This window comes from Mustela lutreola, chromosome 4, assembly GCF_030435805.1.
Source record: "Mustela lutreola isolate mMusLut2 chromosome 4, mMusLut2.pri, whole genome shotgun sequence".
NCBI lineage: Eukaryota > Metazoa > Chordata > Mammalia > Carnivora > Mustelidae > Mustela > Mustela lutreola.
In genome coordinates this window covers 183015980-183035661 of record NC_081293.1, presented here as the reverse complement: position 1 = coordinate 183035661, position 19682 = coordinate 183015980, and the positions used below count along the sequence as shown (strand labels likewise).

General features: G+C 40.4%; 1 protein-coding gene across 3 annotated transcripts in view; it reads left to right on the top strand.

The window, feature by feature from the left end:
* CHCHD3 (coiled-coil-helix-coiled-coil-helix domain containing 3) overlaps nucleotides 1–19682 on the top strand; it is a 276805-nt gene that overhangs the window by 54856 nt on the left and 202267 nt on the right. For all 3 annotated transcript variants that reach the window (XM_059171889.1, XM_059171888.1, XM_059171890.1), the window contains exon 3: nucleotides 2317–2398. In XM_059171889.1, the coding sequence (XP_059027872.1) occupies nucleotides 2317–2398 (82 nt within the window). The remainder of the gene's footprint in view (nucleotides 1–2316; nucleotides 2399–19682) is intronic.

Sequence of the window (19682 nt, the reverse complement as noted above, 5' to 3'; positions counted from 1 at the left end):
CAAAATTCTCTCTTCTTGTTTTGTTCTTGATTTTCTGTGACCTTTTCAAAGCCAAGACTTGTATCTTTCTCATGTTACAGACTGTGAAGTAGGAGAGAAGCCAAACAGTGGTGTAGTATATAGATCAGAGGGACCCTGGAGAACATCCAGTTGAGAACAAACAGGCTTTTGAGGAAAACTGTACAGAGAGGCTAGTAACTTCCCTCTCAGGTCCTCCAGATTGTTGATGGCCAAGTTTGGATTAGACCTCCAATGGTATTGATTCCTTTTTATGATTCCTTGTCCATTTTATTATTTTTCTGTTTTTTTTTTTTTTTTTTTTAAGATTTTATTTGTTTATTTGACAGAGAGAGATCACAAGCAGACGGAGAGGCAGGCAGAGAGGGAGAGAGAGGGAAGCAGGCTCCCTGCTGAGCAGAGAGCCCGATGTGGGATTCGATCTCAGGACCCCGAGATCATGACCTGAGCTGAAGGCAGCGGCTTAACCCACTGAGCCACCCAGGCGCCCCATTTTTCTGTTTTTATATTATTTTCTTTTTTCTCTTTACAGCTTTTTTGAGATGGATATACATTTTGTTTATCTATTCATCAGTGATGGGCATTTAGGTTGTTTTCATTTTTGGTATATTGCAAATAATGCTACCATAAATATTTTTAATTCTTTTGAGTATTTACAGTACCTAAGTGTGGAATTGCTAGATCACATGGCAGCTGTGTTTAGCATTTTGAGGAACTGCCAAAGTGTTCTCTATGGTGGCCATGTCACTTTACATTCCTGTCAGCAATGTATCAAGGTTCCAATTTCTTCACATTCTCACTGATGATATTGGGTTTGAACTGGTATATCATCCTAGTTTTGATTTGTGTTTCCCTGATGATGAATGCTGTTGAGCCGTGTTTTGTGTGCTTATCTTTTTTAGAGAAATGCCTGTTTCTGTTCTTTGCCCATTTTAAATTTTGTTGTCTTTTTGTTTGTGTATTCTGGATATAAGTCTTCTGTCAGCTATAGGATTTGCCAGTATTTTCTCCCATTCTGTGGGTTGTCTTTTCACCTTGATGGTGTCCTTTGGTGTTGTTTTTGTTTTCTGATAATCCATACCTAGGAGAACCGGTCCTTATGACCTTTTCCATATCTTCATTGTTATTGCCCAGTGTCAGCTAAATTTTTAAGGTTTTTTATATTCCATTGTAATTCAGTTTTTGTATATGCCCTGAGGCAAGGCAGTTACAACATGGAGATCATCACATAAAGTGTCTGTCTGGTTTTCCACCTAACAGGCTCCACCATTTGAAGTACTTCTTAAGTCCTGTGTGTACTCTTAGATCCTTCCAAGTTTTTCTGGTGCTTTCTTGGTCATGATTTTAGGTAGTGCGTTCCTGGTAAAGCAGAAATAGTCTCTGCTTATTTCTTATGGATGGGTCTTAGCAATATATAAAATTTGTCTATTTTATTTGCTGTCATAGCTGTAAGAATCTTAATAAAACATACCATACAACATCTTCCATTTGGAAAGACCAGATGTTTCAAATCAAGTTACCAGGTATTTAGAAAGCTCCAGCTGTCTTCTCAGCACTTTTCTGTGTCTCTCTGCAATTGTTGGCACTTGACGTTGAATGACATATTTTCCAAAAAATATGGCTTTACAATGTTCATAAATCATAAATGCCTTTTTTTATAAGTTGTGGGAAGATGAATATAACTACAAATGATTTACTGTCATAAATGGTTTTTTAAAGTGTTTAATTGTATGGGGCACCTGGGTGGTTCAGTGGGTTCAGTCTCTGACTCTTGATCTTGGCTCAGGTCTTGATCTTAGCATTGTGAGTTCAAGCTCCATATTGGGCTCCACACTGGGCGTGGCCTACTTAAAAAAAAAAAATTGAAGTGTTTAATTATCAAATGAGAATGTTTTGGTGTCCTTTTCCTCTCTGAAGTCCCTCTCTTAAGCCTCTCCTCCCCTTATACATGATTGTCAGACTTTAATGATACGACATCATTTTAAAGAATTTATACTTAATGGCTCAGTCCCCAGTGGGCACTAAGCACCTCCTTGAGTTTATTATACATTTTGGCAGGTGTGGAAATTTCTAGGTCTCCAGGGAACTTTCGATTAAATTACTCCTGAAGTGCACTAATTGGTCTTTTCTACAGTGTTTAGGTAGTTCCAAGGAGACACTGACCAGATGGGCAGAACTTAATGGGCAGAACTTTGTCCATTAAGATCTAGCCTCAGCTTTATCTTCTGGAGTGTTTTCTTGCTTTTGTTTTTTAAGATAATGCTGATTTTCTCTCCTTCTACTCATTATTGATCCTAGTTTCTGATGAAGAATTGAAGAGAAGAGTGGCTGAGGAGCTGGCATTGGAGCAAGCCAGGAAAGAGTCTGAAAACCAGAAACGGTGAGTTTTGTGGTATGTGAGAGTGATTTTGCTGCCCTCTTGTCATAATAACAAAACATTTTTGGAGACGAATGATTGTAAAAAGACTCATTATTTGTGTTTGGCTGCACGTCGGGATGTGTTGAGCATGAGAATGTGGCCGTTTTCAGTTTTGGATTGTGCTTGTAAAAGCCCAGTGTTACCCTCTTCCCACACTTGAGTGTGACCACTGTATCTCTTGTGTGGTTCTTAGCTACATGATTGCTGAGAAGTTTCCTACTCAGTGAGAAGTAGTTCTTGGGGATTCTCCAGGCATTTCTTAGGCGAGTTTCTTCCAACAAACGCATTTATGATTGAAAATTGTATGGTCTACAATGGGTGTTAGAGCTTACAATATTGTTGCTAATGATGAATGTCATATTTGACATAGTGTCTATATTAACACTAATTAACTCTAATTAGTAATGTACTCACTTTAAAAAGCTGAAGACGTTGGGGAAATATGTAAAATTGGAAATTTAAAATCCTCCGTAATTCTGTCCCACTCTTGAACATTTTAGTCTTTTGTACATCTATGCAATTATTGTCATTACTAATACTACTAACAGCTGAAAGAATGTTCACTGAAGTGTTCTTGTTATAGTAGAAAACTGGAAGCAATCCACATGCCCATTAAGGGGACTGGGTGGATGAATCATGGTACATGCCTGCAGTGGAATACTACACAGTCAAGTAGATCCTTATGTGCTGATTCAGAAGGATGTGGAAAGGCCATAAATTGGAGAAAAGCAATGTTCAAAACAGCATGATAATATTTTCTTTTAGTAAAAAATACTACTTTTAAAGATTTAAAGTATATCCTTATTCATAAAAGTATGTGAATACATTTTAATCCAAGATAGAGTCAAGTGCTTCCCATCTGTGCTATTTCTGAAATTTGCATTTAGCACAGATTTTATTATATAATCATGTGAATGTCTTTCTGCTGTGAATACTAGGCACATGCCTACCACGTGTAGATGCCGAGTATGTATTTGTTTTTATTTTGGGCTGCTTAGCTATTTTGTTTGTGAGAGCTAAATGGAGTCTAGTCCTCACTGACCACAGGACCTTCAACGTATAATATAACCTGGGCCTTCAAGATTTTATTTCTAAACTAGGGGATTTGAAAATGTTCTCTAATATTTCTTTCCCTTTGACAGAGTGCTAAGCTATCTCTAATTTGCTTGAAATGTCTGGAAAAGGATATAAGTATTAGATTAAGACCACCATTTTGTCAGGAAATAGGGAAGGCTCATGGCTTAGGGTTTTAAAAAATCAAGATGTAATTAGTACTGATAAAAGGGTCTGTGTGTATTTCAATAGTTTCTTACGCAGCACTTTATAATTATTTAATTGGGTTAGGTTGATGGAGTATATAATTAGAGAGTGAAATTTAAATATTCAAAAAATTTCAGACCATTTTCATTAAGAACTAAAGAAAATCGATACGTTATGGTAGAATTTCTTGTCTTTGAAATTTTATTATTTTTAATTGAATTTTATTTTAATAAGGCTTTTTTGATTAGACTCTCATATTTACTTTGCTTATTGTACTTCACATAGGATTTTTGTGTTCCTCCCTCCCCATACAGTACAGGTTTTTGGTTATAGTAACGCCTTACTGCAGTGTTTGGTTTTTGTTTTATGGGTTTTTTCCCCCTTTGTTATTCAACTCCCACTTGATCTGCTGTGGTCTGTGGAAGGGTAAAGGGCACATGAGATGAATAAAAGGTGCCAGTGAGATCCGATTTCATATCTCATGTGGACTGGGGTTGGCAGCCTCTCTGCAAACTGGACAAATGACTATTGATAAGGAATTTATTTTCTGTCACCTTTAAGGAGAACAGAGGGTAGTACAACCTTTTTATTATTTTTTCTTATATAAAAAAATTTTGTTTGAAGGCTTCTTCATGAAAACTTCCAGCTGTCAAATCTTGGCAAAAAGAACTATATGATAGTTCTTAGTAGAATCAATAGTTTTTTTTCTTCTTCTCTTTCTACTGGAGAAGAAAATTTAGAAAAAGCATTAAAAAAAACCTCTTGGGCGTCTGGGTGGCTCAGTGGGTTAAAGCTTCTGCTTTCAGTTCAGGTCATGATCTTAGGATCCTGGGATCAAGGCTTGCATTGGGCTCTCTGCTCTTTGGGGAGCCTGCTCCCCCTCTTCCCAACCCCCCTCCTGCCTGCCTCTCTGCCTACTTGTGATCTCTGTCAAGTTAAAAAAAAAAAATCTTAAATTATTTTTTGAGAGAGAGCACGCAGGGGCGGGGAGGGGGCGGTGAACAGAGGGAGAGGGAGTGAGAGAATCTTGAGGGAGCGAGAGATCATGTGGGACTTGATCTCACCACCCTGATGTTATGACATGAGCCGTAATCAAGAGTCAGATGCTACCCAGGAGCTCCACATGAAGAAAGTTTCATGTGTAGTCTTTTCTTTTTATTTATTTATTAAAAAGATTTTACTTATTTATATGAGAGAGAGAAGATGAGAGAGCACAAATGGGGAAGGGGCAGAGGGAGAAGCAGGCTGCCTGCTGAGCAGGGAGCCCGATGCAGTACTCCATCTCCGCAGGGAGCCCGATGCAGGGCTCCATCTCCGCAGGGAGCCCGATGCAGGGCTCCATCTCCGCAGGGAGCCCGATGCAGGGCTCCATCTCCGCAGGGAGCCCGATGCAGGGCTCCATCTCCGGACCCTGGGATGAGGACCTGAGCCAAAGGCAGATGCTTAATCGACTGAGCCACCCAGGCTCCCCTATGTATAGCCTTTTAAAAGCAAGTTTTTGGAGTCAAGAAGCATTTGATACATTATTATATCTGTAGCCTTAGTTGAATAAAGCTTTGTATGCCACTTTAGAGAATGGTTCCTTAGGCCATTGTTCTGTTACTTGTATACATGCCGATTACTAGTCTTACCTTGCTCTCAGGTGCCCACATAATGGTAGGGGAGTTCTCAAGCATTTAAGATTGGCACATAGACACACATATATGTAAGGAGCCAAATTTGTGCAAAAAGGACTTTGGAAATCATATATTTTTTTTTTTATAGAATATTTATTATCATTGTATAACCTTTTTATTACGGACATTTTAAAGCACACTGAAAAACAGAGAAGAGTACAATGAATCCACAGGACCCATCATACTGTGTTAAACAATTTCGGTGTCATCTGTACCCCATTCACTCTGCCTATGTAGGGAATGGTAAGGGAACAGTAACATTTTTGGTAAGGGAACAGTAACATTTTCACTAAGCTGGTGAACTCTCTGGCAGAGAAATCTAAAATGTCTTCCATCAGGCTAGCTTAAAAAAGGACCTTTGTTTCAGTTGGGTTTTTGGTTGAGAGACTGAAACTTAACTCTGGCTAACTTAGGAAGCAAGAACATTTTGAGAAGCATATAGGGTAGCTCAAAAGAATCAAAAGGAAGACGAGAGACCTACTAGCTAGTGAAGAACTGGGTACTGCTGAAACTGTACACGGTGGGGAAGAAGTAATTCCATAAAAGGAAATCAGGATGAAGGTTTTACAACAAAGGGGAGAGGATGGTGGGTGGCTAAATTTCATTGAATTGAAGATACTATTGATTTTAGGAAGCATTTGGTATACCACTAAGAAAAAAATTGCTGCAAATTATAGCAATAATGGCTTATCTCTTAGAAATCTTATTGAAAGACCTCATTAGGATTTCATTTGAATTTTTAAAAACCTATCACTTGTGTATCCATGAAAAAGGAAAATGTAAGCAAAATAAATAGGTTAAGGCAGTGTTCTGGGTCTCAGGGGGGATGCTTCGGACCCCAGGGGACATGAGACCATGTCTGCAGACATTTTTGGCTGTCACAACTTGCTCGGTGTCACTGGCATCTAGCAGATCCAGGCTAGGAGTGCTGCTGAACGGCCTATAATGTGTAAGGTAACCACGTCCCCACCCCAGACAAAGAATTTTCTGGCTCCCTATGTCACTAGTGCTGCTAGTGGGAAACCCAGCGTTGCTCACTTTGGGTCAGCTTCTTCTGGATGACTCTTGGACTCAGAGTTTGATGTTCTTGTTCTGTGCCATTGAAACCTTGGCACCACAGCTTTCTATAAAAGATGGTTCCGCTGTCATTCCTGTGATTTTTCCAGGCTGCCAACACCAGTTGTGCAAATTTTGATGTCGCGCACTGGCTGCGGCAACTGTGCAGGACTGCCGAGTGTCAGACAGCAGTAGTGAGATGCTTTCAGGCGGGGAAAACATGCAAGACGGTGGTCCTGGATCCATATCCTGCCGTTAGAGCCCACACACCCCCAATGTGCGGGTGTGCCAGCTCGGAAGGGACTTCCCGCGTGTCTGTCTCATGTTCCACCTGGTGCGGAAGGCCTTTGACAGTGCCTGGCAATGCCGCACGTATTTAGATCCCGTCTAGGAATCGTTCAGACAGAAGATATTTCAGTAGGCCATTGAAAATGTACCTGAACTCCTTTCCTTTAACTCTCCACTCAGTCTCACATGCAGATGTAGCCTCGTTAAGAGCTGTTTTATGTGGTCCCTGGTTGGCTCAGTGGGTTAAGCCTCTGTCTTTGGCTCAGGTCATGATCTCAGGGTCCTGGGATCGAGCCCCGCATCAGGCTCTCTGCTCAGACAGGAGCCTGTTTCCCCCCTCTCTCTGCCTGCCTCTCTGCCTACTTGTGATCTCTGTCAAATAAATAAATAAAAATCTTTAAAAAAAATAAAAGTTGCTTTATGAGGAGAAGGGCTCTTCTAAGACCAGTGACCATGCAGCTGGTTGTAAGCTCTATGATTATATAGTGTACCCTTTCTTTGCTTTCTTCGCTTGCTCTGCTTCTTTCTTTCTTTCTTCTTCCATATCTAAGAAAACATTGGAATCTCAATTCAGGTTACTTTAGATCTGATTCTGTCTTATGAAAATCTGCAGTGATTTGCTTAGTTGACAAACTGATACCCCCCAAATCACTGACGTAATATTACTACACACGCTAAAATTGATGGGTCTAATTTGGAATCCTAGTTTTGCTTACCACAACATCTCATGGATGGAATAGTTCTTTGGTGTATTGGGAGTCAAGAGTAAATTAAATGCCCCTGTCAGCAGTCTGTTTTTGCTGTTATTCTGTGTTGCCTATTTTGGATTACAGCTGACCACACTGTGTTGGAACGGTAGCAGGTCAGTATGGCAGGGACACAGTATGCTACAGTTTGAGTATAGACTTTGAAAATGTGGTCTTCTGCACCCTACCTCAAGAGTCAATCTCTGACAGCAAGAAAAATGTGACTACTTCTGACCTCTGGCCGTTGGCATTTGAATTTCACCCCTTTACCTATAAAGGCGAGTGAAAGTGTTTCAGTTTTAATAACCTTTCTTCAAGACACCAAGAAGAAAGGGAATAGCTCTGTGATGTTGTAACTAACTACATCAACCAAGATGACTTGCTTGCTGGTTTTCGATGAACATCAGTTGAAATTTTACCCCATTTTTAATGACTTGGAAAATTACCTTAAATTTGTGAGATTTGTGAGACTTAAAATAATTATTTTGGTTTAATAAATTAGTCATAAATTTTGTCAGTATCTGGGTAAGTTAGAGTATAACACAGTTCATTGATTTTTACAATTTATAGCATCGGGTAAGGGCTTATGTTATCAAATAAGGGCTTAAAGCTTATTTGTGCCTATACTTTCTTACAGTAAAAGTGAGATTCACACTGATGGTATCTTCTGTTTAAACTCATAATTCATTTCAGTTTTATTATTAGTTGTTTTCTGCCTTTGGAAGAAAAGGCTGGGAAAGGAAGGAGTAAAGAATCCACTGGAGAAAAACAGGGAATTCGTGGCTTCGTGTCACGCTGAAAATATGTAAGTCTGAAGCCCTTTACCTGGTGTGGTGCCTTGCACATAGTGAGCACTCACAAACATTTGCTCAGCTGAATCGGTGGAGCTGGAAAATCCTGAGAATCTTCTAGCAAGAATGGTCTGTTTTATAACATATACATGTATATGCTATATTTTGTTAAAAATAAAAACAGATTGTACCTTTAAAAAGACATTAACTAGAGACTATAGATACTTACAAACCTTTGCTCTAAATTAGTGTAGTGTTGAATATCACTTTCCAGTTGTAAACACAGATCACACATGTATGAAATTGCATATCTTCAACCTGCGTGTAATCTCTAGGTGCATAACAATTTAAAAAATCAACAGTTTTCAGGGAACAAGTGCTGTTTATAACTGATATTTATCAATGGTGTATTATAAAAGTGTAGTTTTAAAGTGACTTTTTTTTTTTTAAAGATTTTATTTATTTATTTGGCAGAGACACCATGAGAGAGGGAACCAAGCAGGGGGAGTGGGAGAAGGAGAAGCAGGCTCCCCGCTCAGCAGGGAGCCTGATGTGGGGCTTGATCCCAGGACCCTGGAGATCATGACCTGAGCTGAAGGCAGATACTTAGGTGCCCCTAAAGTGACTTTTAAAAGATCAGTTGATCAATATTTTCTCAAGGCACTCAACTGTCACAGGCAAATGAATCTCACTTCAGACTGAGAAATATTTGCAAATAAGGTGATGAAAGAAATTTGAGTCATCACTTTTCATCTGATATCCAGATGTGACATGTACCACTCTGCTGTGATGTGGGCATATGTCCCCATGTCTGGCTCCAGGAAGGATAGCGGATGGCTTGTTGGCATTGTCTGCAAATTATTCCTTTATCTGCACTCACATTTAAGAGCTCCTTCTGTAGTATAAAAATCCCTATGTAATAGAATTGTTTTCTTATTGAAGCCTTTTCTAAAATGCATACTGCATTGCTGTTATTTTATACCTATCCCTTTTCTATTACATTTGCTGGAAAGTAGATAAAGAACGAACCTGTTCTCCGTGCAGGAGGAAGACTGCGTCTTAGCCACCTGTTACTTTTTCCCTGGAAGATGATTAGAAGTGCTGTGTATGTACTGGGTATGGGAATCTTTCGCCATCTGCCACTCTCATCTTTTTCTCTTCAAATGGCACTTTTCAATTTTTAATCGAGATGACTGCTTTCTATATCCAGTCGTTATAGGACACTGGATTATCCAGTCTGTTTTAGTTACCTCTCTTCTTTTTCCAAAGCCAATTTTCTTTCCTATCGATGCTGTGTTGTTGTAGGATCCTACCCCGAATTCTGTTTAAGAGGCCATTTCTCCATGGTGGGAATATTAAACCTGGAAAAGCAGAATCAGTCAAGCATGCCGTGGAGATCTGTAACTTTTTTATTGATTGTAATAGCTGCAGTGATGTTCAACCGCTTCTTGTTCACAGTTCTTTTGACAGTAATTACAGCGTTTTCTCTCATGAAGCCTAGAGTTTGAAGTAATTTGTGCTAAAGTTGGTTTCTACATGGGAAGTTTCTAGAATTGGTTTCCAAGTGTTCTGTGGTTCTAGTAGTTTCTGTTGAAGTTTCTGCGTTACCAGTACGTACAGTCTGCTTTACCAGTACGTGCAGAAGAGAGGAGCTTGTAATAAGCTCTCTAAACCATTTATCATTCCTCCCATAACACTGACAATGGCGTTCATAGTTTATCATCCCCTTATAGGAACAGGTGACTGAAATAGACATATGTGAAGTTTCTCAGTCAGCAGCAGAACGGGACGTGAACTGGACCGCCCCTTACCCTACCCCATCTATTGCTGAGGTGATAGAATCATACTGTCTCACATCATCTTGTAAAACATTTATTCAGAGGAAGCCCATGTATTCAAAGGGACTCCAGAAGAAAGCTGACTCAAGTGCCATCTGGTTAGGGCTAGGATTAGGAATGTAGAGCTCTGTCAGCCTTTTCCCTACTCCTTTCCCTTCTGAGAGAACCGGGGAATCACCTTCATAGGCCCTAATGCTATTAGGACTTCGTGTGAGAAACCTGTGGTCAGGATAATTTTCTCTCAAATTTGGACGCTTGGTGTGTGAGGAGGATACTTGTCCACACAGCATTTGTTGGATGGCTGCAGTTTTGATTCTGTTTTAGAAGGTGAGTGGGCAGTGGCCTGATGTCCATTTCCTTGAGTCCAGAAGTCCGTATTTATGATGGTGGTCCACGTAGGCTGGGCTTTACCCTGGCTCAGCCCTCAGTCCTCGCCCTTCTGGAAGCCATCTGCTGATCCTGCTGGTAACGAATGCTGTGTTAGGAAGAGTGTGTAGAAGAATCTGAGATCCTTCTATGGCAGTTCACTTTGGAAACAGTGGAAAAATATATGGAGAGGGCCCCCTCTTTCCTATCCTGACCTTAACAGCTTTGCCAGTAGAGCCGTGAGTTGACGAGCGATGTGGGCAACATAGATGTAAATCAGATGTAAATTTTTTCTCAGCGTTATAATATTTCCAAACGTTGGCACATTTTGATGTTTAAGTAATAACCCCTCCCCATTCCTTTCCAGGCTGTTAAGAAGCAAGTACCTCATGTTAAGTTTCTGTTAAATATTTTGTTGAGAAAATCCATATTCTTTTGCATCCTACTCATCCAGAAGCGGATAGGGTTTGTCTTTGGAAACTTTGTTCACAGTTTATAGACGCCAGCCACATAGAATATGCGCACTGGGATCACATATTATCTATTGTGAAGACCATTTCCGAGTATAGCACCTATTTGCTCAACTAAAATGAGAAAATTAAAAAAATCTTAGGTGATGTTGCCTTGTATTTGTTATGTGTTCGGCACTATTCTGAGCACTCTATGTATTTTGAGTCATTCATCCTCCCTGCCTCTGTTAAACCAGAAAACTGAGAGGTTAAGGGACTTGCCCAAGCTTGTATCTAGTAAGTGATGAGTAGGGATTTGAACCCACGCTTATGGAGTCCATGCACTTCTGCATCCTATAGTAGTACTACCTTTCTGTGTGGACAGGGAGTCCTTCCTGTAAAGTTTTTCATTTATCACTGTGGGAATGAATAGCAAGCATTTACTTGGATTTTCATGTCTAAAACGTAGTAAATAAAACATAACTTGAAAATGACCTCTGCCGTGTGCTCCTGTTTAGTAGATCTGGGCACCTGCTCAGAATGATTACCACTTACCTCCTTTATTTTAGGACCAAAATCTTTGGAGAATTTGTGTTTAAAGTTAATATTCTTTATTTATGTAGGCTATAAGTTAATATGAAATGCTTGTTTGTGTACATATTTTAAGTGATGGTGGCAGTTTGAATTTCCTGTTAGCTTATGATATTTCTCTTAAATAATTGCTCAGTGTGGTGGCAAGTCGTGTGGAAGCCAATGGTACTCTGCCACCTGAACTTGAGAGGTGTCAGCTTATAGTCACTGAGGCACTTGTGTGCTCAGCAGTGTTCTGAGCATTGCAAGAAGGACTAAAGAGGGGCACCTGGGTGGCTCAGTGAGTTAAGCCTCTGCCTTAACTGCTCAGGTCATGATCTCAGAGTCCTGGGATCGAGCCCCGCATTGGGCTCTCTGCTTGGAGGGGAGCCTGCTTCCCCCTCTCTCTCTCTACCTGCCTCTCTGCCTACTTGTGCTCTCTCTTAAAAAAAAAGAAAAAAAAAAGGACTAAAGAGGCACAGGCTTTACTTTAATAGATGACTGTGGAATGGAAATCATTTTGCATTTCTCCTTTTGTATTCATCCATAGGTTTTTTTTTTTTTTTTTTTCAAGATTTTTATTTATTTATTTGAGAGAGAAACAGTGAGAGAGAGCATGAGAAGCGGGAAGGTCAGAGGGAGAAGCAGACTCCCCATGGAGCTGGGAGCCTGATGCGGGACTCGATCCCGGGACTCCGGGACCGTGACCTGAGCCGAAGGCAGTTGCTTAACCGACTGAGCCACCCAGGCACCCAGGTGTTTTGATTTTTAAAGACTTGGGGCAATTCTTTTATTTTGTATTGGTTGTGTCGCTTCATGTATTGGGTTTTTGGTTTGTAGTATTTGTTATTATTCATCTGTGTTTTTTGTAATGACCAAAGTAATTTCATTGTAAAAATGATTTTTTTTTACATTCATTGTAAAATTTTTTTACATTCTTTGTAAAAATGAATACAATGAAAAATCATTGTAAACATTTAGTTTACAAACTTCTCCAGTTTTAAATCAGTTAGAAAATGAGCTGTTAAGATGATGGGCCTTTGGAACTAGAATATAGAATTCCTCCATTGAATAGCGAGCAGTGTAATGTATGGAACAATTTATTATATACTGTTTACTTACAGCTGCTTCCTCACACATCCACTATGTAGCCCCTGCATGCTTAAACCATTTCAAATGGATTTTTTTTTTTAAGGTTATCCCATTAAGATGGTTGTAGTGTGATTTTTTGACGTAAAATATTAAGTATAAAAATAGTTTATTAACCATTAATGTTTCAATTAATGATTTCAATATGAGTTCCTTCACAACTTCTCTGAATTGATTGCTTAAATTCCTTATTTCCTGGTGCCATTTTGTGAGTGCTGATTAGATTAAAAGAGAAATCCTGTAAAAACTCATAAATTACAATTTTGCTACAATTACAGTAGGATGATAGATTAAAACCAAACGAAATCAAAACAAAACCAAAAAAAGGCTACTGAAACCACTAATTTAATATGGAAAATGTCAATTAATTTAAAAACCATTACCCATACTCTGGTTTCTCTTCAAATGATATAATTCTTTGCCTTTTAAAAACCATTATCCGACAGAGTTTCTGTAATTTTCATGATTGCTATAGAACCTGGTACGTTTGACTTAGAAAGTCATTCCTCAAACTACTGAAAGCATGGATGTTTATTAGTTTAAAAAAATTACGAAAGAAATATGTGTTGAAGAAAGTCCGATATTACAGAAGCATAAGAACTTAGTCCTCTTTCCCTCTCCCCTCCTGCCTCCGCTCTCCCCCCTGCAATACTGTTCATGCTTTCATACCCAATGGGAAATGTATTTTTTTTTTTTAATATTTTTATTTACTTATTTGACAGAGAGATCACAAGTAGGCAGAGAGGGAGGCAGAGAGAGAGGGCAAGCAGGCTCCCCGCTGAGCAGAGAGGCCTGATGCGGAGCTCAATCTGAGGACCCTGAGATCATGACCTGAGCCAAAGGCAGAAGCTTTAACCCACTGAGCCACCCAGGCGCCCCGGAAATGTATTCTTAATCATGCTTGTTTGTGGTTTGTGTTATAAGCAAAATGAGATGGAAGTGATAATGTCGCATAACTTGCTTTCCCTCCCTCCAGTCTTATATTGTGGTCCTCTTCTCATGTACAGTGTATACGAGCCTTACAGACTTCAGATCTGATCATATACACCATATAAGACAACTTCACCTAGGAAGAGTAATACTAACAGTAATAATAGATAATAATAAGTAATAATTACCACGCAGTGGTAATAGCTAACAGTTTTGAATGCTGCTTTTGTCCCAAGCGCTGGTGCAAATCTTTTGTACATACTGGTCATGTAACCCCCCTGCAGCGGAGTGGTGGAGGTGCTGCTGGCACATTCCCATCGTAGGGGTGGCGTCCAAAACATGCAGAGCTGCACTCGCCAGTCTTATGTTCAGAAAACAGGTTGGGATATGAACATAAACAATCGAATATGAAGTCATACTCATCGCCACTCTACTTGACTGTGTCTCAGAGGCTATCTTATTTTCTGGCCCAACAGTGATGTTGCCTATTATATATTAGTCTGAATGTTCTCTCTGAGGCCCTTTTGATGTGATTTGCTGAAATTTTATGTTTTTTTCAGATTTCAGTACATTCTGTTTTGCCTTGATTATGGAGCTCAATAAATAAGGAATTTAGTTTTGAAAAGAATTCACAAAGTGAAGGGATTTTTTTTTTGTATTTTTGTTTTTTGAATTGACTGTATTTTGAAATGAAACTGTCAAAATATAGTCAAATAGTACATGAGAATTAATATTTCAGTAAATTCTGCTGTAAAATGTTGGGAATTGTGTATTTCTTTATGAATCTACCTGTCAACTATACAATTCCGTTTTTATAGCCTTAAAGATAAAAGAGCCCAAGCTATTGTCCAAGTGAATTTCTGTAACTTCCTATTTGTGCAGCCGCAAATAAGTTTGACACAGAAAGCACTTTCCTGAAACTACTGAAAACTTGTGTGTTGGCCTGAGAAAAATTGAGGGTAATACTCAGAATTTTGATTACTGATTATTCTTGCTCCATTCTTCTTGCCTTTATGTCTCTCCTTTCCTCCTTATAATTAATCAGCCCTGTTTCTGCCTTTAGTATATGCGCTGCCAAAGCCAGCACATCCCTGTCTCTGCTTTTAAAATGGACTGCAAATCCATTTACCTCTCACCATTTCGGTCCCTACTTTGTCCAGGCTGGTGGCTCTCAGCAGGGGGGTATCCCCCCTCCCTCCATCTCCCCATGGGGCATTGGGCCATGGCTGAGACCTTGACAGTTGTCCCAACTTGGAGGGTGCTCCTGGCATCTAGTGAGTGGGTGGTAGCCAGGGATGCTGCTAGGATGCACAGAACACCCACAAGAAAGAGTTGTTCAGTCCAAATTCTGTCTGTGCTAAGGTTTCGATACCCTGGTCTAAGCCATTATCATTTCTCAGTTGCAGTTATTACAAAGTCTATTCCAGGGAACCACCCTGGTCCCCAGATTCTACTCTTCACAAAGCAGTATTAGTGTGCTTTAAACATTTATCTATTGATTGATCGATTTATCTCTCTATTTAGTTATTTATTTATTTTTTAAAATAGATTATTTATTTATTTGGCAGAAAGAGAGAGAGGCAGGGAGAAGCAGGCTTCCGGAGCAAGCAGAGAGCCTGATGCGGGACTTGATCCCGGGACACTGGGATCATGACCAGAGCGGAAGGCAGACGCCCAACTAACTGAGCCACCCAGGTGCCCAACACTTACTTATTTTTTTAAATGTAATCTTTCTGCCCAACATGGGGCTCGAACTCATGACCCTGAGATCAAGCATCGGACGCCCTACCCACTAAGCCATTCAGGTGCCCCTAAAAAGTATTTTGAATCATGGAAATTTATTTGATTAAAATTCTGTAATGGCTTTTCATTAGATTTAGCATAAAGTCCAGACCTTTCCATGACCTTGTAGCCCTCTGATTCCGTTTATATATTCATATGCTCGTGCATGATCTCCTCCCGCCCTCTCACAAGGATGTCAGCTGCAGACCTGTCTGTGCCGCTTTCGCCCGGCTGGCTCCCTCCTACTGGTCGATGTTCTTTTCAGCCCGACCTAGAGGCTTTCCTTGCTTGTTTTATCTAAATCTTCTGTCTCGTCCCCTCACGGTGGTTATTCTCTTCTCTGCTTCGTTTCTTCCTAGTGCTTTGGCCACTGATGACTGTCTCTTCCACTGGAATACAAAGGTCTGTGAGGCCAGAGCTCATTGTCATGTAGCAAGTGTCAACAAGAATGCATTACCAAATTAAAATAACATTTTATGGGTATGGCTAAGTAGATGAGAACGGGATAGAATTTGTCCATAAGGGAAAAGAGGCAGGAGACTTAATGACTGCAGTAACTCCCGTTCCCCAGGTGCTGTGCCGGGCATTTGTGGGCCTCAGCTCTGTGTGCCCTGTGAGCCTTCTGACCAGGCCTGTGTCACCTGTGTGGCAGCCTGGGGGTGCCTGCACCCCAAATTTCCCTGGGATCTGGGGGAGGGTGGCTCTGCCCTCCATGGATTTGTCCTACAGCCATAGAGCGCTCCAAGAGGCGGAGTGCCTCGCCCTTCGAACCGACCAAAGGCAGCAGAAGGATTCGATCCTGCTCTTCCCTGACGTGCCTCTTTCCCAGCTGTTCCCCTTCAGCAGTTTTTGGATCATAGGAAACAACTGTGGTTTGTGTCTTCTCCCCTCGGAGGCTTTGTCGGCTCTCCGTGTTTGACGTGGAGACTTTGTTTTTAACAAAAAATGATCTGCTTTTCCCCCTGTCCCGAGACCGTTGCTTCATCCTCATTGCCTGGAAGTGAAGGCCCTGCATTAGGAGAATGCAGTTTGAGCTCTGGACCGCTTTTATTGGCAGCGAAAAACCTACTCAAAATTTGAACTATGTGTGAAATACACTTGTATGACTGATCCTTGTATGTATCATACTTGTATGACTTGTGTGACTGACCCCAAGTGTGTTTTACCTAAGTCTGTGAGCCTTGAGTGTTGGGTTGAAGTCAGCAAGTCTGAAGCTCCTGCCACAGACCCTTTATTAGTCCCTGTGCATTTTGTCAAAGGTGTCCCTTTTCCTCCCTTCAAATGGAGCCTGGGATCCCATGGATTTGTGTTTTGAAAATCTGTGTCCCTTTGCCTGGTTTGGTGAGAGATTTTTGTTGAATCCTGAGAGATCATCTCTTCTCTGCTTTTCCCAGCCTTCCTGCTCCTAGGAATCAGTGTCCCCATGAGGCCCCCTGGAGAGACAAAAGCCCAGGGTGGCCCACGGTGGCTAACTGTTCCAAGTTTCAGCGTTCCTGTCTGCTTTGACATTTGAGTATTGTCTTGTGCTTCGTGCTCTCTCGTGTCCACCCTCCCACTACCTTCAAGTGTTTTTTTTTTTCTTGGTTCACTTTTTTTTTTTGTTTTTTCATTTTCAGCAGCTTGTCATAGGAATGACACACACACAGCAGAGTCAGCTTTAGACAGCTTTTTGCAGACAAGAACAACAAATTCACCAGTCAGGGAGCAAAGTGAGAGAAAAATGAAGAACAATATTAGAAAAGAACCCTTTGGGAAGCTGCACAAAAAATGTTATATTAAAATCGATACTGGGGCTTGACCTTTTGTGGTACTGTATATTTTAAAGCCTTCTATTGATTCTCTTTTAATAACATGTTTATTCTAGTTTACTGACATAAGCCTAGGGAGAATACAAAAAAAAAGATCAAATTCTTTATTATGGTGGTCATTTAAATTTGTCTCAGGCATTTTTCATGGCAGACTGCTGTTATCTTTATGTATTTAATATATATCATTCTTACACAGTATAGGACTGAGAGGTTATAAAAGTGGCAAAGTGATTTTTTAATTTACTTTTATTGAAAATAGGACTGGCCTTGCTGTGTCATAGAATTGTGGTACCCTGCCACCACCTCCCCCATCCCCCGTAAGATTTTCTTTCTTTTCTGCATGTGTGCAGAAGACAGAAGATTCTCATTTTGAATCCCCACCCCCCCGCCAGCCCCCCAAAACATTGGTAGTATAATCTACCAACTCTGGGACCGTTTGGAAACAATTCTACGCATAACGACCGCTATCTGACTCTGTAACTGATGGCAGAATGCCGAAGAATAGGAAATTGCCTTACCTGACCCTTTTGATCACTCAATCTTGTCATTTCAGAGACAGAAATATTCATTGCTTTTCTCTGTGAGCGGCCATTCATTGTTCAGTCAGGAAGGCAGCCCTCTTCATGGTGTTGTCCAGTCTTGAAGTGATTGCGCAGTATGCTCATCTCCGCCAGTTTTCCCCATTAGGAGAAAAACAGGATTAATTTTCTTATCTCATTCCGATGATTTTTCCCCAACATACAGATATTAAGAGGTATCCAGAACAGCAGGAAGGACTTGAAAGATACACCTGGAAAGGTTATCCTGTAAATGGCAAATTAAATGAGATTCAACCTGTAGAACATCAAGTTAATAGGCTTGGGGAGAAATAGGATGCTCGGATCTAATTCACGGTTTTAATATAATAGTTCTGTTGTTTATGGGACATCTGATAGCACATGTTGGGAAGCCAGACAGCAATTCCAGGAAGGCTGTAATGAATTAGAGGACATTTTGAAAGGGCAAATAAATTAATCAAGAAGCCAAGAGAATCAGAAGACTGGAGACGTGTATTGTAGCACGATGGGGAGAGAGCTCAGCAGGGATGTAGTTCAGGGTCCCCAAGGAGGTCCAGATTGGTGAGTTTGCCCTCCCTGTGAGTTGTTAAGTGCTGAGGGCATCTGGAGGCAACAGCAGCGGCCATGATGGAGTCACTGTCTCTGCCCACTTCCGGTGGCCCCTCAGGCATTTGATAAGGGGACTTGGCTTCTGAGCACCAGCCCGTGGCTAAACCCCTCTAGAGTCTGTCTCTGCTTGTTGATTTCCCTTTGTCCCATAGTTGGTTCTTTCTTGTAGCCTGGTCTGCTTTCCCGTGGGCTTTCATCCCCTCACCCGTACCGTCTTCCTAACGCCTGAGACGATCTATGGAGAAAAGCAAAGTCAAAGGCACACATTAGTGGTAAGAAGTGTTTTATTCTCATTACCAAAGTAATGTGCGCTGTATCCAAAATTGAGAGAAAAGCAGCTCAACAAAATGAAGAAAAAAATGAAAATTGCCATAATCCCACTGCTTCTACAAAAACCATTGTAAATATTTTGGTACATGGGGGAAAGTAACAGAGGTGGTGTCGTATGGTCACTGTTGTTTTATTTTTGTTGTTAGGATGTATTGTGAATGTGTTCTCATTGGATAATTTCATGGTAGTTCACCATTAGACATTTGGCCTTCCAAGTAAATAGTTCAAAATGTTTCATTACTGTGAATATTGATCTATCTTTGTTATTAAATTTACACATATCCAGGGTTATTTCCTTTCCTATTATAGTATTATCCAGTATTTCTTCCTTGAGTTAAATTTTTACAAGTGGAATTACTAGGTCAAAAATTATGCAAAATAATTTTTGGTTGGCTCACTCAGCTAAGCATCTGCTTTCAGCTCAGGTCGTGATCTCAGGGTCCTGGGATGGAGCCCTGTGTCCAGTTCTCTGCTCAGTGCGGAGCCTGCTTCTCCCTCTCCTCCCTGCTGTGCTCTCTCTTGCTATCTGTCACTATTTCTGTCTCTGTCTCTCCTAAATAAAATCTTTAAGAAAAAAATTATATAAAATATTATTGCCAACATACCTTCAAGGAATTGTGCTAGTTAACTCACTACCGATGAGCTCGTGCTTTTTTCCTCACTGTTGCAGATTTGGGGAATATAGTGGTAAGACCAGTGTTACCTTATGCCCGTATGATCACAGCTTATCATCTCCATTTGTTTTCTAGTGTTTTCATTCACTTTACATGGGTGGTTCTTAACGGGATGGAATAGTCTTTTTGTTGGTCTTGCTATTACTGAAGGGGTGCTGTGAGAGTTTAGGCACCTACTAAATACTTGCCAGATGATTCTGGGTTATTGTTATGTCAGTATAGACTAAAAAACTCTTAGTTTTTTAATAGTTTAAACTATTACTTAGTTTTTTTTTTTTTTTAAGATTTTATTTATTTATTAGAGAGACAGAGCAAGCATGAGCCAGGGAGACAAGGAGAAGGGCAGAGGGAGAGGGAGAAGCAGGC